The following is a 22,705-nucleotide window of genomic DNA, read 5'->3' on the forward strand; positions in this document are numbered from 1 at the left end:
CATTGCTACTGCAGTATAACCCATATGTACAATGTACGAGAAAACAAGCCGCCTATGAATGAAAATTCAACAGTCAAAGCTATTTACCATGACACACATGTTTTTTTTTCTGTTCATGTCTTAATCTGCATAAATCATAATAGAAGTGGTGGAGAAATTTTAAACTAGAAAAAAAAAACATGTACAAAAACGGATAAAACTTAAAGTACATGTTTAATAGGATAGGAAAAGACTGAATTTCCAGGTTTCAAAGTGCAAATATTCATGTGTGGATATAGTCGATATATTGAACTTAGCAGTTACATAAGATACTCAATAAATTGTCAGCAGATATTCAAAAAATGAAGTTGGAATGGCTATATCGCAGTTAGATAAAAGTATAAAGATTCACACTGCAAGTCCAAAACTACTTTTACATGTACATTTATCTGTGAAACTGAAAAAAATCAAATTTTATATTATCATAGTAATTAACTATAGTCTAAATGAAGCCCCGAATTACATAATCTACAATAATTGCCTAAGTTGGATACTTTGTAAAAGAGGAAACCGATTGACAACTTAACAAACTAAAAGAATCAATGCATACTTAATGTCAGAAAAATCAGAGACCTCAACCACAAAACAGTTAGTTTCTGAAGATGAAAGTGAATAAGTGATGATAGAGAGAACCTACCCAAATTAGAATTATGCTATTCATGGTAGATATAAGATGTGTTGATCTTGCTTTTGTGAATATACAATGAGAATTATAAGACAAAATGGAAGTGACAATTCATACAATAGTACAAGGACAATGCTATGGCTACTTTTGTTGTAAACTGAAAGTTGATAAGTTTTTGCCGAGTAAGATGGTATCAATGATTTTATGAACTATGAATCTATAATCATGATAATGATTTGAATGTCATTATGGGCTATTAAAAAGAAATGGAAATGATTCAGTGTCTTATTGTATAAAAACAAACAAAAAAACCTAACGTTTGTGTAATTTACACCGGAAAAAAATATTCTGATGTATTTTTTTGTTGTTAAAAATTTACAACAAATTATTCTGTCATCACCTTTCAAACCTGACCTACACATGAAACCAAACTTTTTTCATTTTAACTAATTAGATGATTTGTGATTTAACAGCCTCAGTATCAGGTACTACTGGATCAAAATGCTGAATAACATGCATAATTACATACAAATGAATGTTCATGAGTAGCATGTAAGATTTCCAACAAGATTACATTTGCATAAATATGCGGATCCAGCACATTTCTGTGCTTATATTTCATTATGATTTTTTAAAAAGTTCTTATAAAAGCAGGTGCCAGATATACTCATTCAATTAACAGTTTCAAATTTGAGAATTTTGATTTTGAATCCAACTTTTTTTTTAATTTGTTAAATAGAGCTCTCCCTGAAAGCTTTTAGTACTTTGATAATCGTTTTCACTATGATTTTGCTTTTAATTAATAAGAAACAGCAGTTGAAGTATAAAATCACTCTTTTTGACAAGAATTGCACCCTGATTTGTGGCTTTGTGTTAAGAAAAAGATTTTGTTTCATGAAATTTTGTTTATAAAAATAATATAAAAAATAGCCATACAGTGATATATAATAAATATATTACTAAATATTTGCCGTGGGTGGATTTTTTATATTTCTTTAAGATATCTTAGTAGTATTTTTTGATATATTCAACTTTTAATTACAGCTTCACCTTTTCTATATTTTAGCATTTCTGCAGGTCCTAAATTTCGTAAAATAGCTAATTCCTTAAACACCTGTTTTATAAATATAGAAGCCGTACTATAAAAAATCAAATATATATTTATTACTTACATTTTTTATTTCCTTAATAATGCTTTATCACATGCATTGGGCAAAAGATATTTTTATCATGGCTAGAATTGATTATTTGTTGGAATTAAATCCATAACATATTTCCCGTAAAAAAACGGTGAAAATAGATGGCGCTACAAAACTCGGCTATCCGATAAAAATTTTGCAAGTGTATTGGCATTGCCTAAGTGTTGTGTGTACCAAATTTAAAGAGGTTCCGCAAAATTCACTCCTGGACACTTTTGCATGGTTTTCTTAGTCAAAACGTATCATTACATTTTAGCGGCCGTTTGTTCGCTCGCGATGTTTAAATACTCAGACTCTGTTGTAGCTACTTTGCTCTGTCAATTTGAAATGTTTATAAATTAAGATCTTTCAGTGCTGTCTATTTGGTAATTTTATTGACATAATCATTCTTGTACCTTCATAATTGTCGCTCCCGTTAAAGTTTTAGAATTGTGCTAGTTCATATCGCACATTATTATTTGTATTAAAAGCATATATTTGAACTCTCTTTTGTAATAAGCCATATAACCTATGTCATGTTTAACAAATTTTTAGAATGGTGCAAGCGTCTTAACTGATGATCACTGATGTTCGGTTTGCCTTTTTTATTGTACAAATTTCAATATTGTAATAGTTTAACCTAAAAAGACTTAAATATGATTCATTTAACACCAAAATCTGACTGAGGAAGGATATCTGAAATATTTATAAATAATTCATTTATAGTTTCCTTTTTTTGTATTTGGAGTTGTTGTGTACACTTTTTTAGGCGTTCGTTTATATATATATATGTATATATATTAGTTAGAATTGTTTATTTTCATTCATTGAGTCTTGATTCATATTCAGGGTGTTGTATGTATCTGAAAATACATTTTTCCTGTGGGAGAACTAGTTCCTGCTATTTGCTTTTTAGATTCATGGGATTTCCTCTTCTTTTGTATTTCAATATAGCTTTCGAGAAGTTTTGATTTGTATCATCATGTTTTGATTATCAGTTTTATGTTGTAATGCAATATTTCCAAACTTATTTTCAGGTCAAGAGGAAGATATTCCACTAAGGCGTAAGTACTTGGAAAAGAGGTTCACAAATCCTATCTTTACATGCACGTGTTATCTACACAGGGTACTCTACAGCATTTTCGATATATTTTAATTTAAACCATCCACTTGTGATAACGACTTCGATGTCACACAAGATTCAAGACCACAATCATGAAATGGGTTAATCCTAATTGATGTTTATGTCTAAACTAGCGGCAAACATGTTTTGGTGGTCTTAGATTATTAGATACCATAAAAGTTGACCAACATGAATTTTACCAATTGTGTCCTTTTACATATATTGACATGTGGTCCGGTGCTTCATCAATATAGGACAACGCTTACTTTTTCGACACACCAAATTTTGAGATTGCATCAGCTTTTGTAAGTTTGATATTGACTTTTGTCAACCCTGCAACTTAAGTCGCGAAAAGAGAGACATATGTATAGTGATTTGGCCGCGAGAACATCAACTAACCACTTAAAAGCTTACTATATTTTAAGAAGTTATAAGACTTTGATTCTTTATACTGTTTATATTGATACCTTATGTTATGTTTATGTTTGTGATATGCCAATTGACATTTTTGTGGTTCAGTAACTTCTTGAAAGTTAATATTTTTTGTAATTTTTTTCCCTCTATTACAATGAGTTGAAGGATATATATTTCTCAACCTATACGGCAAGAGCTTGCAGCTGCTACTCAGAGTTCATAAAACGTCACCAGTGTCTGAGCAGAAAGTTGAGGAACCAGGACTGAATTCAAAAACGTGTTATCCTCTTTCTAAAAAAAGTTCTTCTGCAGATACCAAGACTTATTTCGAACCAACTTCACAAATAATACACGATGGTCTTGCAGTAAACATTCTGGGAACTGACGTTGTGTATTATCTTAATAACGCGTCAGAGTATTCATTTTCTTGTCTTTGAAAATATTTCTTTAACTGTACAGTCTTTTTGGTAATATCTATTTGACGTGGATCTGTACTCATATATCCCGTCATTTTGTTGTTGTGCTATGGTACATTTTTGTATTCTTGTCTTTCATATTTGCTTATTTGTTCTTGCTTAAATGCCCTTATGTCTGTCTTTATTTTTTGTTTCTATAGGGATTAAAATTATAACACATGTTGACTGCTTTGTCCCTATTTTTCGACATTTGTACCTATTGTCTGTTTGGTTTGTTCACACATCGTTGTCAAAATAATCGAATTTTGTGCAACTGTCAAACCAATGAGAGGTTGAGCAAGCTATAAAACAGGTTTAATCTACCATTTTCTCATAGGAAAATGCCTGTACCTAGTCATGAATATGACTGTAATTATTCATTCGTTTTATGTGTTTGCACATTTGATTTTTCCACTGGTTTTGGACATTCCGTTTGGAATTGTCCTCGGAGTTAAGTATTTTGCTTTTATACTTTTAATATACTACATTTTTGTGATTTGGTCTGTTTTCTTATACTGTAGGTCCACTTTTTTGTATGTACATATTTGACGATATATTTGTCAGTCTGGCAGGTTTTTTGCATTGACTATGACTTCATCTTCAAGGTGTCGTTGCTCAATGTTAAGTTCTTTGTGTTTTACTTTTTAGTAAATTCTACATTGTTCTAAGCTATTGTTGGAATGTATGTTGTATATGAAATGATAGTATACGAGTGACAATCAGGTTATATTTGACCTTGATCTCATTTTTGTATGGTTCATTGGTCAATGTTTAAATGTTCGTCGTTTATTATTCTTCATAAATACTTGATACAATATTTCAACTATATCTAATGCATGGAATTATTTCAAGGTGTACATTTCTAACTAGCAAGATACATCTGATCTCAATCTCATTTTTCTGGTTCATTGGTGAATTTAAAGTTTCAGGGTTTGTCTTATTTCTTGTATACTGTAAGCAATAGGTCAACTTTTTTCGGTTTATGACCTGATTTTAATGATGTACAAGAAGTACTGGGTTGGTTTATCTGACTTTGATCTACTTTTTCTGGTTCATGTTAAGTTTATATGGTCCCTGTAGTAAAACTTGTATTTAGGACTATTAATATAAAATTAATTGTCAGTAAAGCGGACGGCATTTAAGCGTGTGCTCCTTTGTTGATATTTAGATATTGGCAAATTATTGTTGTACTTTTTTGTATGTACTTTTGTTTTTTTGTTTACATGATCTCTCTGCCCGATATGTTCAAGTATTTTGGTTATCATAAAGATCATTATATATGTGCATAAATAAAGTAGTATACCGCTGTTCAAAACTCATAAATCAATAGAAAAAACAAATCCGGGTTACAAACTAAATCTGAGGAAAACACACATTAAATATAAGAGAATAACGACACAACATTGAAATGTAGCACACACAGAACCGAACAAAGCATTAGACAAAATCCGATGAGAATAACAAATATAACATCAAAACTAAATACATGAATTTGGGATAGAAAAGTTCCGTGACTCGTCTTATAATAATGTGAATTCACACTCAAATATAAGAAGACACAAACGACACAAAAGAAACACAACGTTAAAATGTAACACACAGAGAAACGCAATATAATATAACAATGTCCATTTTCCTGACTTGGTACAGGGCATTTTTTAAAAGACAAAAATGGTGGGTTGAACCTGGTTTTGTTGCATGCCAAATCTCCCGCTTTAATGGCAATGTTAAATATAACATTCAAATGACAACATTACATTACATCGGTTAAACATAGGAACAAAACAAGAAACAAAAAACAAAACCCGAATATACAACTTCGTTAAAGGTCCTTTTTATTTTCATTATCGGTTATATTCATTCTAATTTATATATCTAAGTAGGTTTTTGTAAATAATTCAAAATTAAATAATGAGATTAGGTAAGCGTGCCATTGAGAAAAACTCCCAATCCAAGTATAGCCTTCAACATGGAGTCCTGTCTCATCCAGAACAATACGCAAAAAAAAAAAGGACCAGGGCAAAACGATTCAAGCAGGTTAACCAGAGGTATAATGTCTATAAAAATGAGAAACAAGAAGCACACAAATCACACCAACATACGACAACCACTGAACAACAGACCTCTGATGCAGTACTGGTGCATAACATTTTACATTTAACATTTACATTACTACTAATATGTTGTATATAAGTGATTCGTAGTGCGTTAAATGTTGTTCAATTATACATATGTGATTTGCAGTACTTTTTTTATTGTTACAGAACTTCATACTTAAAAAATGTCCTGACAACTCATCTAACAGACGCACGAAGAATGGCAATGTCATCAAGAAGTATCATTATACAATGTCAATTGATAAGCAATGCCAAAGCGAACAATTTTGAACACATATGCAATGCTAGTTTATAATAAAATATTCAGGCTGCAGATGGCTCACAACAGCTTCCAATTGAACATTAGCATTATCATCAATTTAAGATCGTATTATTTTACTTGGCCTTGAATTTGAATATGATGGGAACATCACATAATTAAACTGGTCACAGTAAAATGTTCTGCATCATTAGTGAAGTATGTAATTATAATGAGACGCTACACACAATTTCTTTCTTTCACTTCATGCTATACTGCACGTCTTTCTCTCATGTATGACTATTTTATTGCAATAACTGTGGGAAATTGAAAAATATGAATACATTCTTGAACGAGAACGAAACTTGAAATAATTGGAGAGAACAATCAGATAAATTGATAGAAAAACGACTTATTTTTACAAACTAAACATTTTCAGAGATGGAAAACGTAATACCCAAGATAACACACACACACACACATTTTTTTGAAGTTATGCATTTTCAAAATCCAACAGACAACTTTTTGGTAAAGTACTTTTAGTAAAACATATGTTATTCGAACACTCCTACTCTGTTGTTATGACTCATTACAAAAGTATTTCACTTGACCCAGATATTTAATTTTTAGTGCTGTAATTGTTTTTAATGTTTTGGTATCAACCTACAGCCTAAATGCATACAATTTGTAGAAAATGTAGCGAGACGATGTATCAAATATTTTTCTTTTATATGTTTTCAAGACAGAACAGTCAACTCAAACATGCAAAAAACTAAACACGATGTTCTCGACTCTCTCCTTTCGTTTAAAATAAAGGCCTATTAAGGGCATTTTTTCCAAAACAACTGTCACTGGGGGCAGATTTAAGTTGATGCTTTAAGAAAATAAATTTATTGTCTTTCTTTGGATTTTTTTTGTGAGGATGTTTTTGTTATCACATAAAAAGATCCACGAGAATTTGCACCTACCACACATGCCACAATCGACTGTTTTTGGAAGAGTTGTCTATAGTTTTAAATTTTATAAATATCTTGAAGCTCATTTCCTTAATTGAAGCAATAGCACGTACCTAAAATGCATAAATGTCTAATTTTGACACATGATTAAATCTTTTAAAGAACATTGAAACAGATGTAAACAATTCAATTTAAATGACTTCGCCTTTCTTTTTTTTTTTACCTACACTAACAAAGAGTTCCATTTGTTTTTTTTTTAAATTTTAAATGGGATTCCGCCCGAATTGGGCACACCCATAGCAAACAATTATACATACAATACAGCACTCGGCTTTCAAATATACTTACACGTCTTCATCTGTTTAACAAAATGATGCATGTGTAGCGAAAAATACAATGTATTTCAGAGTAGTTACGTTTGTATTGTATACTTGTATTAAAGTCATAATAAACGAGTGACCGGTGAAAAATAATGTTTTTCCCAATTCTTGCACTTATCCATACAAACATCATAAACTTAGTATTCTGTGCAAGATTTTGTCACTTTTGTCGCATACATTTCGTAAAATCGTCAGTTTTTTTCAATCGGTCAGTGTTGTTGTGAAAATATGGCAGGTAAAAAATAATCAGCTGTTTGTCAACAATCAACAAAAAGCATGGATATTGAGCACGTGTTTAACATGTACAATCAGAAAATAGTTTATTTTAAGGACATCCATGCATATTCCGATCACCGGATTTTACAAGATGGGTCACGCTGAGGTCACTTTGCATACGGAAAATATGTCGGAGAATTGCTTCCTGGAAGGAAGCAATTAAAATAAAGTAAACTTCTTCTAAATATGAACAAATTAATGAATTTCCTTCAGAAAAAAGTATATGTACACAACTTTTATATCGAAAACTATCCATTGAGTTATAAAAATCATGCTTTATTTTTTTTCAATTTGAGGTTTCTTATGACTTTCATATATTAATGATCATGTCTACTTGTAAACTAATTGTCTTTAATCAAATATGTAAATACTGTGTATATAGATAACATTATGAAGGTATTGATTTAACTACTGTCAATTCATTTATTTTAACGGGTACCAATTTTCGTGGATTGTGAAAACCTTGCATTTATCATGTTTTTGTGGATTTAGTGGTTCTGCTAAAGTCTGGATACAATTTTAATAATAAAATATTGTATTTCGTTGAAAATTACAATTCTTTGTTCACTTGTACCCACGAAACCCACGGAAAATTGGTATCCAACGAATAATAACCAATCCACAGTGTATAATTAAGAAATAAAAAAGTCAGAAATGAACAAAAAAAGTGTCTTTTTTTTTAACTCAAAATCCCAAATGTGAAAGTTGTTATATCTTATCCACGGACTTCGAAAAACATTTAAACTTTTTCAACATCATCCACGATTCTACTATGCCGACTTTCTGTAGACCAAGAAGCCTTACATATTTGTCAGTTGGCTCTTGCGAGGAGTGTAGAAAACGCAATGTCTGACGTGCAAGCTAATACTTAATACCCAGACTTTTCAGTCACTTGTAGTGAAAGAACAATATTTTACAATGTTAATTCTGTGTATCTTCTGCAGTTTAAATCTGGTAAACACTGTGTTGGTGATTCATAACGCAATTTCACAAACGTATGAGCGACCATCGAAGTTACTATGAATGCTAGAATGACCTTCCTTACAGTCGAAATTTGACATTCCAGGCCGCACCAAGGTAGATCTCTTGCCCCAATAGACAAGACAGAACTCTTTTTTGTCTAGGCAGGATAGACTTACAAGGAAAGATTTCGGGAGATCAATGCATTAAAAAGGTGTAGTTATAATCACCCAATGCATTACATTTCTGTTGGTCTCAGTTTTAATTCATTTACCTTTGTCAACTCTAAAATTGTAGAATTATATCAGTTTTAATCTCCTAGTGCTATTCATATGGTACGTATGACTATGCAGCCACGGTGTCATTACTAAACCTTCGTCAAAATTAGAATAATACCGTTTTAAATCGTGCAGTACTATTCATTTTTGATGTTTAAATACATAGCCTCGGTTGTAATTACTTAACCTTCATTCAATTTAATATAAAGGAATTTAATGCAACTGTCATACAAGTGAGAGGTTAAGCGCTATAAAACCAGACTCAATTCACCATTTTCTACATTTGAAAATGCCTGTACCAAGCCAGGAAGATGACAGTTGTTGTCCATTGGTTTAATGTGTTTTGTCATTTATTTTGTAATTTAATTAGAGATTTTCCGATTGAATTTTCCTCCAATTTAGGGAGCTACCATTTGAGTGTAGGGGTCAAATGGAAGTTCCCTTAAGATTGACATTTTAACATCAAATGAATAGGTATGTTAACTCAACGTAGAGAAAGACTACTAGGAGACATAATCTAAACATACTGTTCAAGCAAAGTACACATTTATTACAATATAAGTGTATTTTTTAGGTGTAAAACAGTTGGCTAATTGAAGATAAATATAGTAATCCGATATCTTTTCTAATATAATGAATACAGGTTTAATCTGGCTTTACAACAAAATATATAGTTGACAAAAGTAAAAAAGGATCTGCGACAGGACAGGAACTTCATTGTCCTGCTTTGCATGCAAATAATCGCCATGCATTTTCAATGCCATATACACAGTTATTGGGTTGTGGGATAGTTATCATATAATCTTTTTGTCTTGTCATTTCATTCGCTTTATCATATTTATTTTTCTTAAGGAGCTTTCAATATGAAATTTTCTAATATTATACGTTTTACATGTGTGTTACATTTGAAAGTCGTACATTGGTTGGTCAAAATTATGAATCTATGAAGTTGTTCAGTTTGTGTATTTGCATATCTACCTCCGGCTACAGTTTGTTATGAGGGAAAATGGGCAATGATTCCAACGAAAAGAAGTCGAGCAAAACTTTTTGATACGTTATCTCGCTTCAGATTTTTGTCGAGCCTGCGACTTTTGTCGCAGAAAGCTCGACATAGGGATAGTGAAATGGCTGCGGCGGCTACGGCGACGGAAGCGTTAGCTAAAGCCCTAAAAGCTTTATATTTAAGAAGGTGGAAGACCTGGATGCATCATACTTTGTATATGTCCAATGTCCTTGACCACATTGTCATGGTTCAGTAACTTCTTGAACAAAAAGTTAAGATTTTATGTAAAGTCATGGTCACAACGAAACTACGACACATCTATGCAGCGCCTAGACATGAAATTTGGTGAAATCGCGGGTCATCTGTGATTGTTGTACGACAATCGCACGATATTCTAAACATCGTGGCGCTGTCGCATGTCGTGGGACGAAAATTGGACATGCACCTTTTTTGCACTATGATTTTTTGTAGGTTTCTTGTGGCTGTCGTGAGAGTGTCTTACAACTGTCGTGTGACTGTCGTGCGATAAACACATTGTTGTTTGTACCAACATAAACCATTTTATTAAAACAATCGTCGCACGACTGTCGTACTACAATCTCACAACTGTTGCAAGACACTCGTGATACAGTCGCACGATTGTATCACGAGTACCAAACTTCGTACGATGCTCGCACAACATTAATTGTCTGTCGTACGACAGTGGTATGTTCGTCGTGCTATATAATTTCGTTTTATGTAGAAGAATATAATCTGATAGGAATGAATATTTGGAAAAACATAACGTCTACCGTTTAAAGAGGATGGCTATTCCATCAGAACGATTATCTTTGGCCCTGATGAATAGGCGCTTTGCCCCACTCCAACAAGAGCAAAACACGGTCCTGTTAGCGTTGATTCGAGCCCGTGAAAAGAAAAGAAACCACCGAAATGGCCGACTTTGGTGAGTTAGGCTGTGGATCGAACGGCGCAGTATGGTTCAATGATGTAGGAGTTGGAGCGGAAATCTGGAACGGCGCAGTATGGTTCAATGATGTAGGAGTTGGAGCGGGAATCTGCCTGCGATATCGTTGGAATCATGCGGATGGAGCCTGGCATGTTTCTTTGATTGTCTGTTTGTCTGTTTCATTTTTAGCCATGTCGTTGTCAGTTTATTTTCGATTTATGTGTTTGACTGTCCCTCTTGTATCTTGTGTCCCTCTTTTGAAGAGCGTTGTCCCTAACACCACAGTGGCATGCGCATCCCATGACATGAAAACCTGAAAAACAGCCCCGAACAACTCACGATTATCGTACGATTGTCGCACGAATATTACACGACCGACTTGCGACAAACTCACAACAGTACAATTAAAATTCTTTTTTCCGTCATGTATCCATCGTGGACATCACTACAAACCATTAAAGTCTCGACCAGTCTGAAACAGTCTTATCCCATTCTCGACATGTACTCGACCTATTTTTCCAGTCTAAACCATACTTAACCAAAGGTCTGAACAATTCTCGACCAGTCTGAACCACACTAGACCAAAAAACCTCTACTTTTTGAACTGTTAAAATAAATTTCTTTTTAACTGACATATATAACAACAGCCAACAAAATTTATAAAAGAAATATATCTCTGATTATATTTAGGATAAAAAATATATTATATATAACTTATATCAAAAAGGGATAAAATTAAATAAATAAATAAAATTGTTTTTCTGATTAGTTGTGAAATATAAAGTATAACCTCTGCTTGGGGACAAACTCATAATTAAATCACACCAGGTCAGAGGTATTAAATTCTAAATAACATTGATTCAAAATTGCAACATCCTGTTTAAATTAAATAACAAGGCCTTTCGAATATACATGTATGTACTAGATAAGTAATACACGAATTTACGAAAAAAGGGCTTTCTTTCTACCTGTATAATACATGTACACATGTACTGAGGTAATTAGAACATATTAAAGTGCTTTATGTATGCCATGTTAATTTACTTAAATTAATTTAATTTTTTTTTTACTGTTACTTTGGAATACATTTCCATTTTTAAAAAGGTTATCAAGGATTGCTATGGAAATTATATTATCATGATTATATTAAATTTTTGGTTTAATAAAACAAAACAATTAAGCTCTCATTTTTTTAAATTAATTAAGTTGTTTTATATACTATTTTATATATATCTTAATAATTTAATTTTGGATGTAACGTGTCTTCTGATTGGCTGACGTTATTTTGTTATCAGACCATAGACATAATTTAGTCATGTGACCGTGACGTCATCAACGTTTTTTCAAGGTTTTCTACGGTTTAAAATGGAATTTAGAATTAAATTATAAGAAATGACTGTAATATTTTTTCTGTCTATTCGAAATAACATAAACAATGTGGTGCACACTGTTAAATAACCCGCTACGCATGTTATTCAGTGTGCCCCAAATTGTTTATGTTATTTCTTCATAGACAGAAAAAATATTACAGTCATTCCTTAAATAAAAAAAACATTCACTGCACTATTACCTGAACTCAACTGACACCATAAATCTATTCTAGGCTGTTACGTTATATAAGTTAATATAAGTTAATGGTGAAAATTTTTGAATGATATTGAAAATATTAGTCACAATTCATTTTTTTTAGATTATTTGATCAGCTTGTTTTATTTATATTTTAAAAGTTGATATATATTATTATGTAAGTGTTGATTAATATTGAGTTGAATTTATATTATGATTGATTATTGTGAAATTTTTATTTCAATACTGTATTGAATACATTTTTAATTTCAAGTTGTTGTTCAAATTTCATTTTTATTTAAAAAATTCCTAAATTGATATAATTCAGTTGATAGATACAAAGAATAAGTCTAGGTTGGTTAAGACTTGGTCGAGTATGGTTCAGACTAGGTCGAGTATGGTTCAGACTAGGTCGAGTACAGTTCAGACTAGGTCGAGTACGGTTCAGACTCGTATAAAATGGTTAAGTACTGGTGAAGTACACATTCAGACTGTTAAGTGTGGTTCAGACTACAGTCGAGTATTATCAAGTACATCTCAGACGAATTCAGACTGGTCGAGTAAAAATCAGTACAATTGAGTACAGATATAGGCCATTTCAGACTTTTAATGGTTTGTAGTTCATGTTGGAGCTGATGTGACCACTCGAAATATTTTTTTATCATTTTGAACGACAGTGCCACGACAGTGCCACGACAGCCATTTCATAAATCTTCCACGACAAAAAAAATCGTACGATCTGTTGTGACCGAGGCTTAATGCTAAATGCTCCCTTAATATACGTAATAATTGGAATATGCATACTTTGCAAGGTCCTGATGTCCGTCATACAGTTTTTACAGGACCTCGACCTCATTTCATTGATCAGTGAACAAGGTTAAGTTTTGCTGGTCAAGTCAATATATTAGATACTATAAGCGGTAGGTCCAGTATATTCGGTGTATGTGAGGACTGTTAGGTGTACATGTCCAACTGGAAGGTGTCATCTGACCTTGACCTCATTTTCATGGTTCAGTGGTTATATTTAAGTTTTTGCATTTTGGTCTACTGTATTTGGTGTATGGAATGATTGTAAGGTGTACATGTACAACTGGCAGGTGTCATCTGACCTTGACCTCATTTTCATGGTTAAGTGGTCAAAGTTAAGTTTTTGACTTTCTGTCTCTTTTTTTCTTGTACTATATGCAATAGGTCATTTACATTTGATTTATGGATATATTTTATGTTCCATATGTCAGTCGCGCAGGTTTTATTTGACCTTGACCTCATTTTAACGGTCCATTGCTCAGTGTTAAGTTATTGTGTTTTGGTCTGTTTTTCTTACACTATAAGCAATAGGTTAACTATATTTCTTGTATGGTAGGAGTGTTAGTGTACATACCTGCCTGGCATGGTTCATCTGACGTTGATCTCATTTTCATGGTTCATTTGTCAATGTTTACTTTTCGTGGTTAATGTTAAGTTTATGTGAAAGTTGTAATATATATATATTTAGGACTATAAGAATAATACCAATGATAAGTGAAGAAGTCGAGACATTTCAGTGTTTGCACTTTTGTTATACATTTAATGCTACATATTGATTTTATAACATTAACATGATTAATGATTCATTGTACTAAAAAATGAAATATATTGGCCAAGCGAAATACCTTTTTAGTGAGTCATAATAACAGAGAAGGTGTGTTCAAACAACAAATTTTAACTTAGTATTTGATGACAGACTAACAAATGCATACACGTAAAATGGTCAGTTTTTGTGTTATCTATGGTTATAAGTCTTCAATTCAACCCCTGAAAATTTTGTATTCAAAATAATTTTTTTTCAATGAACTTTTGAAATTCCTCTTGACAACTAATCAGCCAATAGTTTTTAGTAGACTAAATGCCATAATGACATTGAATTTTGTTTCATTGTTAGTAGATACATTTGCCTTTTAAATTCAACTGGCACTATTTATGAAAAGTAAAAGCACAAAAATATTAAACTCCGAGGAAAAGTCCCTAATGATTTAGTTAAAAACGTAATAAAGCGCGCAAATATTTCACCAGAAAATATACTTTTCTTTCAAATTTTACTGATATACATTTGGGGTTCGTGTTGTTTATTCTTTAGTTTTCTATGTTGTGTCATGTGTACTATTGTTTTTTCTGTTTGTCTTTTTCATTTTTAGCCATGGCGTTGTCAGTTTGTTTTAGATTTATGAGTTTGACTGTCCCTTTGGTATCTTTAGTCCCTCTTGTCCTAGTAATCACTATTGATTACCTGCCAGTGTCAGCAAAAATTAATACAAACTGATTGAGTGAAACTTATGAACAGATATATCATGTTAAGGAGTGGTATTTGCGAAAAATACCAGTCGAGAGAATGTTACATTTCGCGATTAGTAAGGCGAGGAAAATTCATTCTCAAGACTTGTATTTTTCGCAAATATCCCTCAAGAACATGCTATATCTGTTTAATTACACCGAATGTAAAGCTAGGTTCACATTGCCGATCAGATCAACTCGATGGTCGCGATTGTCCAAATTTCCACGACCAAGCTCAACCAAGTTCTTGATCGAACCTGTTTACGACTTCTTCCCTACCGCCATCCGACTGTACACGACCTCAACTCGACCATTCACGACTCCTTGATGACTCTATCACGACTTCATCCCGACAACAAAATGAATACTTATTCGATAATTACGATCGATTCACGATCTTTACACGATCATTACTCGGCTAACTAGACCAAAGTATACTATTCACGATCACAGCAGGATCTCGATTAGACCTGATCGACCTGATCGTATATGGGTCGTAGGGATAATCGGGAATTGGTCGGGTATGCACATTTTTAGTATAAAAACGTCCGAATGTTTTATTTCCCGGAGCTTCGAAGTGGGCATTAAGTGTTACCCTTTGCCGTCCGTAGGTACATGCATACGTCTCAACAATATATGTTTCCGTTTTCTAATTTTATTTTGCCTCAACCAAATTTTATGTATCGCCAAATACACAATGCTATTTACCATAAAACTCGGTTCAAATGCGAATTTGGCATGCCGTTCTAGAGTAATGACCCTTTATAATGTTATATAAGCTAGCTGGGGCATTATCAGGTCCCATGGACTCATTTTTCGTTTATTTGGTTATATTCAGTAGAAGGTCCGAGTAAAATCATACATTTAAAATATCTACATAGAAATAAAGCAGTAGGATTTGTGGGCAAGGTGGTCTGAGCTCAGAGAGACGAATTATTAGCTGTGACGGAGCTTGAAGAGTGCATATAAAACGAAGAAGATGGTGTAAACAGCAACAGGCGCCGAGAAATCTAGGTGAAGCAGTAGCTGACACGAAGACCACTGTGTGGTCAGTATGAGAGACTTGCACTAACTCAACAAAGAGGAACCCAATGATTATTAAAACTTCCTAATAGTGGACACTGATATGCAAAGATGTCACATATTTCCCCAAAATTTGACCCAAAGTAGAATTTAAATCCCCTGGAGTGATACCTTTGCTGAAACTGTTTACAACTATACATACTTTATATCTATCAAGAGATCAAGAGTGCATTTCTTTCTTACCACAGTTTGGTAAACATTGTGTGCCATTTGTTTTAGTTTGTTAAACGTTACAGAAGTAGAAACAAATGCATCGTTTAATCAGAGTTTGCTGACCCTGTTTGAACTATGGCTGTGTCGGTTTGTTTTCGACCTTTGAGTTTGAATGTTCCTTTGGTGTCTTTTGCCCTGTCTTTTAAAAGGTTACATCTCTTTGCAAAAGTAAAGACACGTACTGTACATGGAGAAATGTTGCCAATATGTTTTTGAGTTATGAGAGTTAATCAGATATGCACACACTTTTAGAGAATCGTGTAGAAGTCATATGTTTTCGTGTTTGGACGAGTAGAGATCGAAGAGTGGTCGAATGTGGTCGCGAAAGTATCGGGTATTGGTCGAGTTGGTCTGGGATAGAATAAATGTAGAAGTCGCAGTGATCTGGAAACGATCGGGCATTGGTCGAGTTAATCTAAAATTTATCGGACATTAGTCGAGCAAAGGTCGAAATGATCGAGTACTGATCGGTAAAAATTTTGTATTCCGACCAAACTCGATCTCTACACGATCCTTTCCCGATCAATTCGACCGCTACTCGACGAATTCTCGATCTCTTCTCGAGTGACTTGCTTCTCGATCCTTACTCTAATGTTTTTGACATGTCAACAAACTCTCGGGTAGAAAGCCAGATCGATGACAAGCAAGGTAGACTATCCCGAGCATTCTTGTCGATTGAGTCAGACCAGTCTCCCGATCACGTAATTTGTCTTGATCGGGCTTGATCGAGTTGATCTGATCGGCAGTGCAAACCTAGCTTTAACGTTTAAAAACGCATTGATGGTCGTGAAAGTACAAGCGTCCGGTCGCACGACAGAGAAGGTAAAAAATGCATATCCTTTTAGCATATACCTCAAAGGCGTTAAAAATAACCGATATTCATTTGATAACAGTAAATTGGCGAAAAAATACACTGGCTATCAACCAATCAAAACCCAGGATTTGTACATAAGGTGTAACAAATACGATAGGTAAATTTGTTTTAAAGGTTTTGGATATTGCATTATTCTTTTAACCCTATCCGATATCGCAATGAAAGTGAAACGTGATCTATTAAATAATATCATATGAAAAAAAAAATATATGCACTCTCTTTGTCCTTAAAAAAGAATGCAGTGATTGAAATCTTGAATATATCTTTGAAAAGAATTTTATTTAAGAAATATAAATCAATTGCTTTTAAAAAGCAATTGTGAACGGTCTTTCCCCCTTTGAAACATAGATTGATTTGGGTGGGGGGGGTTGTTTGTTTTGTTTGTTTGTTTGTTTGTTTGTTTGTTTGTTTGTTTCTGTAAGGGATCTATAGTATTGTGTTACCGGAGAAGTTTCATGTTTAGTTTGGAAAGTGTTTCTTTTATTTTAGGTACAGCGCGCGCGACATCACGTGACACGGGTTTATAATAACGAAAACTTAGTCTTTTTATTTCTTTTTAGGTGGGGACGTTGAACAGACAACATGTATAGAGACGGAATGCACACAATGTAATTTCTTTTGTCATTGTAGGAAATTGACATTTTGATCACAGGTCACGGGCAGTGCATGTTTTGGATTTAATCGATCCGGTGTAACTTTAAAACACATTTAATGATTATTTTCTGATAATGTACATTTTGCAGCACCTGTTTGTAACACAGATTAGTATTTCAATCTCGGAGCGGACATTTTATTGTAGGTTTTTACTGAGATTTACGGACCTAGCAAGCGATTTTTACGGTATTGCCATTCCTTTTCTCTAGGAAAAGTCTTGAGAGATATCTGCACCAAGTTTTTTTATGAACCTTTATTACATGTACGCCCTGCTGACTGCAAATTTTGAGGTCGATTGGACTTGTAGTTTCAGAGTACATGTGGATTTTTTTTCAGAAGAGACGTAAGAACAATATTAAATTTCAATTTTTCTTGAATAATTGAGAGTTTGTTCCTTCACTATACTGTCATAAATAAACAGTCATACATATTGATTGATTGATTGATTAGTTGGTTGGTTGATTGATTGATTGATTGATTGATTGATTGATTGGTTGGTTGGTTGGTTAAACACGTTGGATAGGGTCAATTGAAACAGCGAAAAAGAAACAGAAGATCTTGGACCCTATATTAAACACATGAAACGGAAACATGATTGATTGATTGATCATGATCATGATCATGATTGATTGATTGATTGATCATGATTGATTGATTGATTGATCATGATCATGATTGATTGATTGATTGATTGGTTGGTTGGTTAAACACGTTGGATAGGGTCAATTGAAACAGCGAAAAAGAAGCAAAGAAGATCTTGAACCCTTTATTAAACACATGAGACGGAAACATGATTGATTGATCATGATTGATTGTTTGATCATGATTGGTTGATTGATCATGATTGATTGATTGATTGATTGATTGATTGATTGATTGATTGGTTGGTTGGTTGGTTGGTTGGTTGGTTGGTTGGTTGGTTGGTTGGTTGGCAGGCTTTATATAAACCATCAATGGGGATTATGTCCCTTACACAATGGTAAAACCAATGCAGTCGAAATGTAACAAAGTTGCCCCTTGAGGTACCAAACATTTTTCACTATGAAAATTTTCTGTATCTATAACCATTCAAAAGTTATAGGGAATTCAAAGACCAATAAAAATCTAAAATACGACCTTGACCTTTGACCTTGACCTAATTTTCGTTTTTTTGGACCAAGGATCTCAAATCAAAAGACCCGAGGTCTCTATCACTTATGGTTTTCCAGTTTAAAATACATTTCAAAATTTCAAAAACAAAAGGGAAATTAACTCTCATATGGAATCTCTATAAGGCTTCGGTCAAACAACAGAACGTCCTGAGGATGTAACGCGCCATTTGGAAAAATAAATTTGTCGGTTTCTTAAACGGTTGTGAAGATTAAGCGATAACAAAAAAAACAGTGTTCGGGGAGATAACTCTTATATGGGAAAGTATTGGGTTTCGCGGTGTCAGTTTCAAAAGCGCATAAACTGTTCGATATCATATTTCATTTATCTAAGCGACATCTTGCGAAACAAAAAAACAGCGAAGGAAAAAAATGTTGGCGGAAGAAAAAAAAAAAAATAATAATAATAATAATAATCAGAACAAAAACAATAGGTCTTTCATCCGAAAGGTTGAAAGACCTAATTAAAAACCAATTGTTCAGAGAACAATTGAAGGTCTTTCCATCAAAACAATGTATTTTGATATGAAAAGTTGTGAAACTAAGTTTAAAATGTCATTTCAATCGTCAAATGATAGCTTCTAGTAAGCTGATTCAAAAAATATATTGTTTCCATACATTTTTTTTAAATTAGGGAGATAATTTGTTACTTCCGGTTTGAAAAATGTTACTTCCGATTATATTTGAATGTTTACTTGACACTGATTCCAAAAATATCTGGTTCTATATACTTTTATATTAATAAAGTACAAAAAATAGCTACTTCCGGTTTACAAAAAGTCACTTCCGGTTGTTTTTTTCAAGGTTAAATGGTTTGATACCTTTTTCTAAAAGTTGTATATCTTTATCATGTATACATATAGAATAAAAGCAAAGGTCAAAATCTAGAACGTCAAATTAAGCTATGACCTTGGGATCAATTTCAAGGTCATAAACCAAGGACCTCAAATCAAAAGACCATAGGTCTTAATTATATTTAGTTAATGAGTTATATCACCAAACGCGTATTTTTAAATACAAGAGGGGAGAAAACTCCCTTTTACATTCAACGTACGCTTGCAATCAAAATTTACATCTTACGACATGTCGCAACTAACAATTTAGTAAAAATAATTTGTTGATATCTTATACAGTCTTTGGATATAAGTGAAAATAAGCCAAATTCAAATATTAGAATATGACCTTGACCTTTGACCTTGACCTAATTTTCATTTTTTTGGGACCAAGGACCTCAAATCAAAAGATCCTAAGTCTCTATCACTTATGGTTTATAAGATAGAAATTCATATCACTTATATCAGATGCATAAGGGGAAATAACTCTCATATGGAGCGGTCATATCGCTTCGGTCAAAATAGGACAAATCATGCGAAGGATATAACGAGCAATTTTGTAAAATAAATTTGTCATAATCTTTAACGGTTGCGAAGGAGATGCGATAACAAGGAAAACAGTGTTTGGGGAGATAACTCCTACAAAGAAAAGTATTCGTTTACACAGGGTAAATTTCAAAAGCGCATAAACTGTTCGATATCATATACCAAATATCTAAGCGACATATTGCGAAACAAATGTTTATCGCAAGAACAAAATTAGGCGGAAGAAAAAAAAAAAATAATCAGAAGAAAAACAATAGGTCTTTCCACAGAAAAGTGGAAAGACCTAATAAATAGAAAATGAAATAGAACGTTTATCAAAACGTTATTAAAATCAATACAGTCATGCACATGCATATTTTGCAACCATCGTTGTCATATCTATAGTTATTAAGTTTCATATTTCTGATATCTGACAGAATTCTGGACACTTTTTATGTTTCTCGAATACGTATACAGTGTTAATAGTTATCAAAGGATTAAAATATCATCCGGAACAATTACATAACTAGGCATTGTGAATTGAATTCAGAGTTGTCTCATTGGCACTCAGACCACATCTTCTTATATCCCAAAAACACCTGTCTATTGATTGACTGCTTTATGATCAACAAACGAACGTAGCCACAGTCACTTGAAATATGTCCAAGATACATACAAATAATTAATGTTTGGTTGTATTTATGAACTATTACAAACAAAATTACATGATCATTAAATCGTAGCATTAAATAGGGGCAAACACATTGTGTGTTAAACTCGGTACATGATTTGCTACAGAAATGCCGACAACAAGAACATGTACAATGTTTCTCTTATGGAATGTTTTAAGAGTCAAAAGCTTAAAAAACAAAGTAGACACTATTAAGTAATACGTTCTATTTCAATTTCCTTTTTATTCGTCCTATTCATGAAACATCCAATGATATCTAATGTAACAAAAAAGGTTGGGACAGAACAAACTATTATAATCCCTACCAACCCTATCGACTCTGAAGTCTGTCGATTATCGTTTGCGCAAACCAGTTTTAATTTGTAAGTGTTTGTTTCTTTTCTGTTTACTTCGATATTTTTTCTTCAGATTTATTAAGTATGGCGTCATACTATCCGATAGTTGTGTTCTCGTGAGATTGAGACCTAAAAGAAAGTCCCAACTGCTAAGAAAGGTCAGACACCGGCACATGCATTTGAAATGACGGTAATTTTTAATTTTGTTATTCTCAGTGCTGGATACAGTAGATTGCTGTGCTATTCTTGTAGACAAAATGACAGTCGTAATGAAATATCCGGTCCGTTTAATATCTGTTGATGAGAAAGTTTTTGAAACATACACGTCATTGGTCAGATCAATTTTATGTTTTGTAGTTGATTGTGTATCTGGATATATGGTTGTGGGAAACCTGTAAGATACTGCATCATTTGTTAAGGTAAGTGACTGCGTTGTGAAGTAATATTTTTGTGAAAAGATTTTCTCTGTAAAGATGCGTAGATGCGTAGTCGATATTTCCTTTACATTGGCTTCATCTATAGACGAGTGTTGATTGATTGCAAATGACGTGATACTTTTTGATGTGACAGTATTATCGCTTGCATATTCAAAACTAGATAAAATGTCAGTTGAATTTTTGGAAGGCCTGTTGAAACACTGGAACACTTGGTCCTCATTGACACCAAGTATTTCATGTCCTTAAATAGATTTAATTTACAATTTAACCAGTTTTATGAAGAAATGATTTTTGTTGCAATTATAAAAAAAAAACAGGTGAATAGGTGTTACTGTATTGCTGGAGATTGCCAGGATCGATGATTTGTACGTTGTTATTGCAATGCGAAACTCTTAGTAAAAAAAAACCCACTATACCAGAGGCCTCTAGTTTTAAATACCAACAATATTTTATTACTTTTTCCTCATCAGAATGATAACTAGGTTAGATACAATTCCCAATACCTGTATTAATTTGATTTAGAACAACATGTTTAAAGGACTTTTTGGTTTTAATACTTTTGTAATCATACACAAAAGTCTGTATCAATTTTATATTACTCTATCAAACTTATATAGGTATTGGGAATTTTGTCTAACCTAGTAATGATTCTTATGAGGAAATAGTAAACCGTTAAAGGTCAAAGTATGACCATTAACACGAAACATTGGCTCACACATAACAGCAAGCTATAAACAGCTCCAAAAATGACTAGACTAGTGTAAAACCATTCAAACAGAAAAACCAACGGTAAAAAAAAACGAGAAAAACTTACGAGCCACATCAACAAACGACAACTAATGAACATCAGGTCCCTGACTTATGACAGGTGCTAACAAATACAGCGGGTTTAAACGTTTTATAAGAGATTTCCAATAAAATGACTTTACTCGACATAACCGACCTAACTCAACGTATTTCGTCCTACTGCATTGAAGCATGACGGAGTGGAGCATACACTGCATGCATGTTTTGCTCTTTGAACACGCATTGTTTGCTGGAATATACC

At 33.0% G+C, this 22,705-nt stretch overlaps 2 protein-coding genes across 5 annotated transcripts in view; one reads left to right on the top strand and one right to left on the bottom strand.

Annotated features, from left to right (window-relative positions):
- LOC139489225 (uncharacterized) overlaps positions 1–8,454 on the top strand; it is a 47,947-nt gene extending 39,493 nt beyond the window's left edge. Inside the window, exons 9-10 of the mRNA XM_071275441.1 lie at positions 2,880–2,906; positions 6,099–8,454. Of these exons, the coding sequence (XP_071131542.1) occupies positions 2,880–2,906; positions 6,099–6,112 (41 nt within the window). The 3' untranslated portion in view covers positions 6,113–8,454. The remainder of the gene's footprint in view (positions 1–2,879; positions 2,907–6,098) is intronic.
- LOC139489226 (BAI1-associated protein 3-like) overlaps positions 1–22,705 on the bottom strand; it is a 248,385-nt gene that overhangs the window by 91,764 nt on the left and 133,916 nt on the right. The window lies entirely within an intron of this gene.

This window comes from Mytilus edulis, chromosome 9, assembly GCF_963676685.1.
Source record: "Mytilus edulis chromosome 9, xbMytEdul2.2, whole genome shotgun sequence".
Classification (NCBI taxonomy): Eukaryota; Metazoa; Mollusca; class Bivalvia; order Mytilida; family Mytilidae; genus Mytilus; species Mytilus edulis.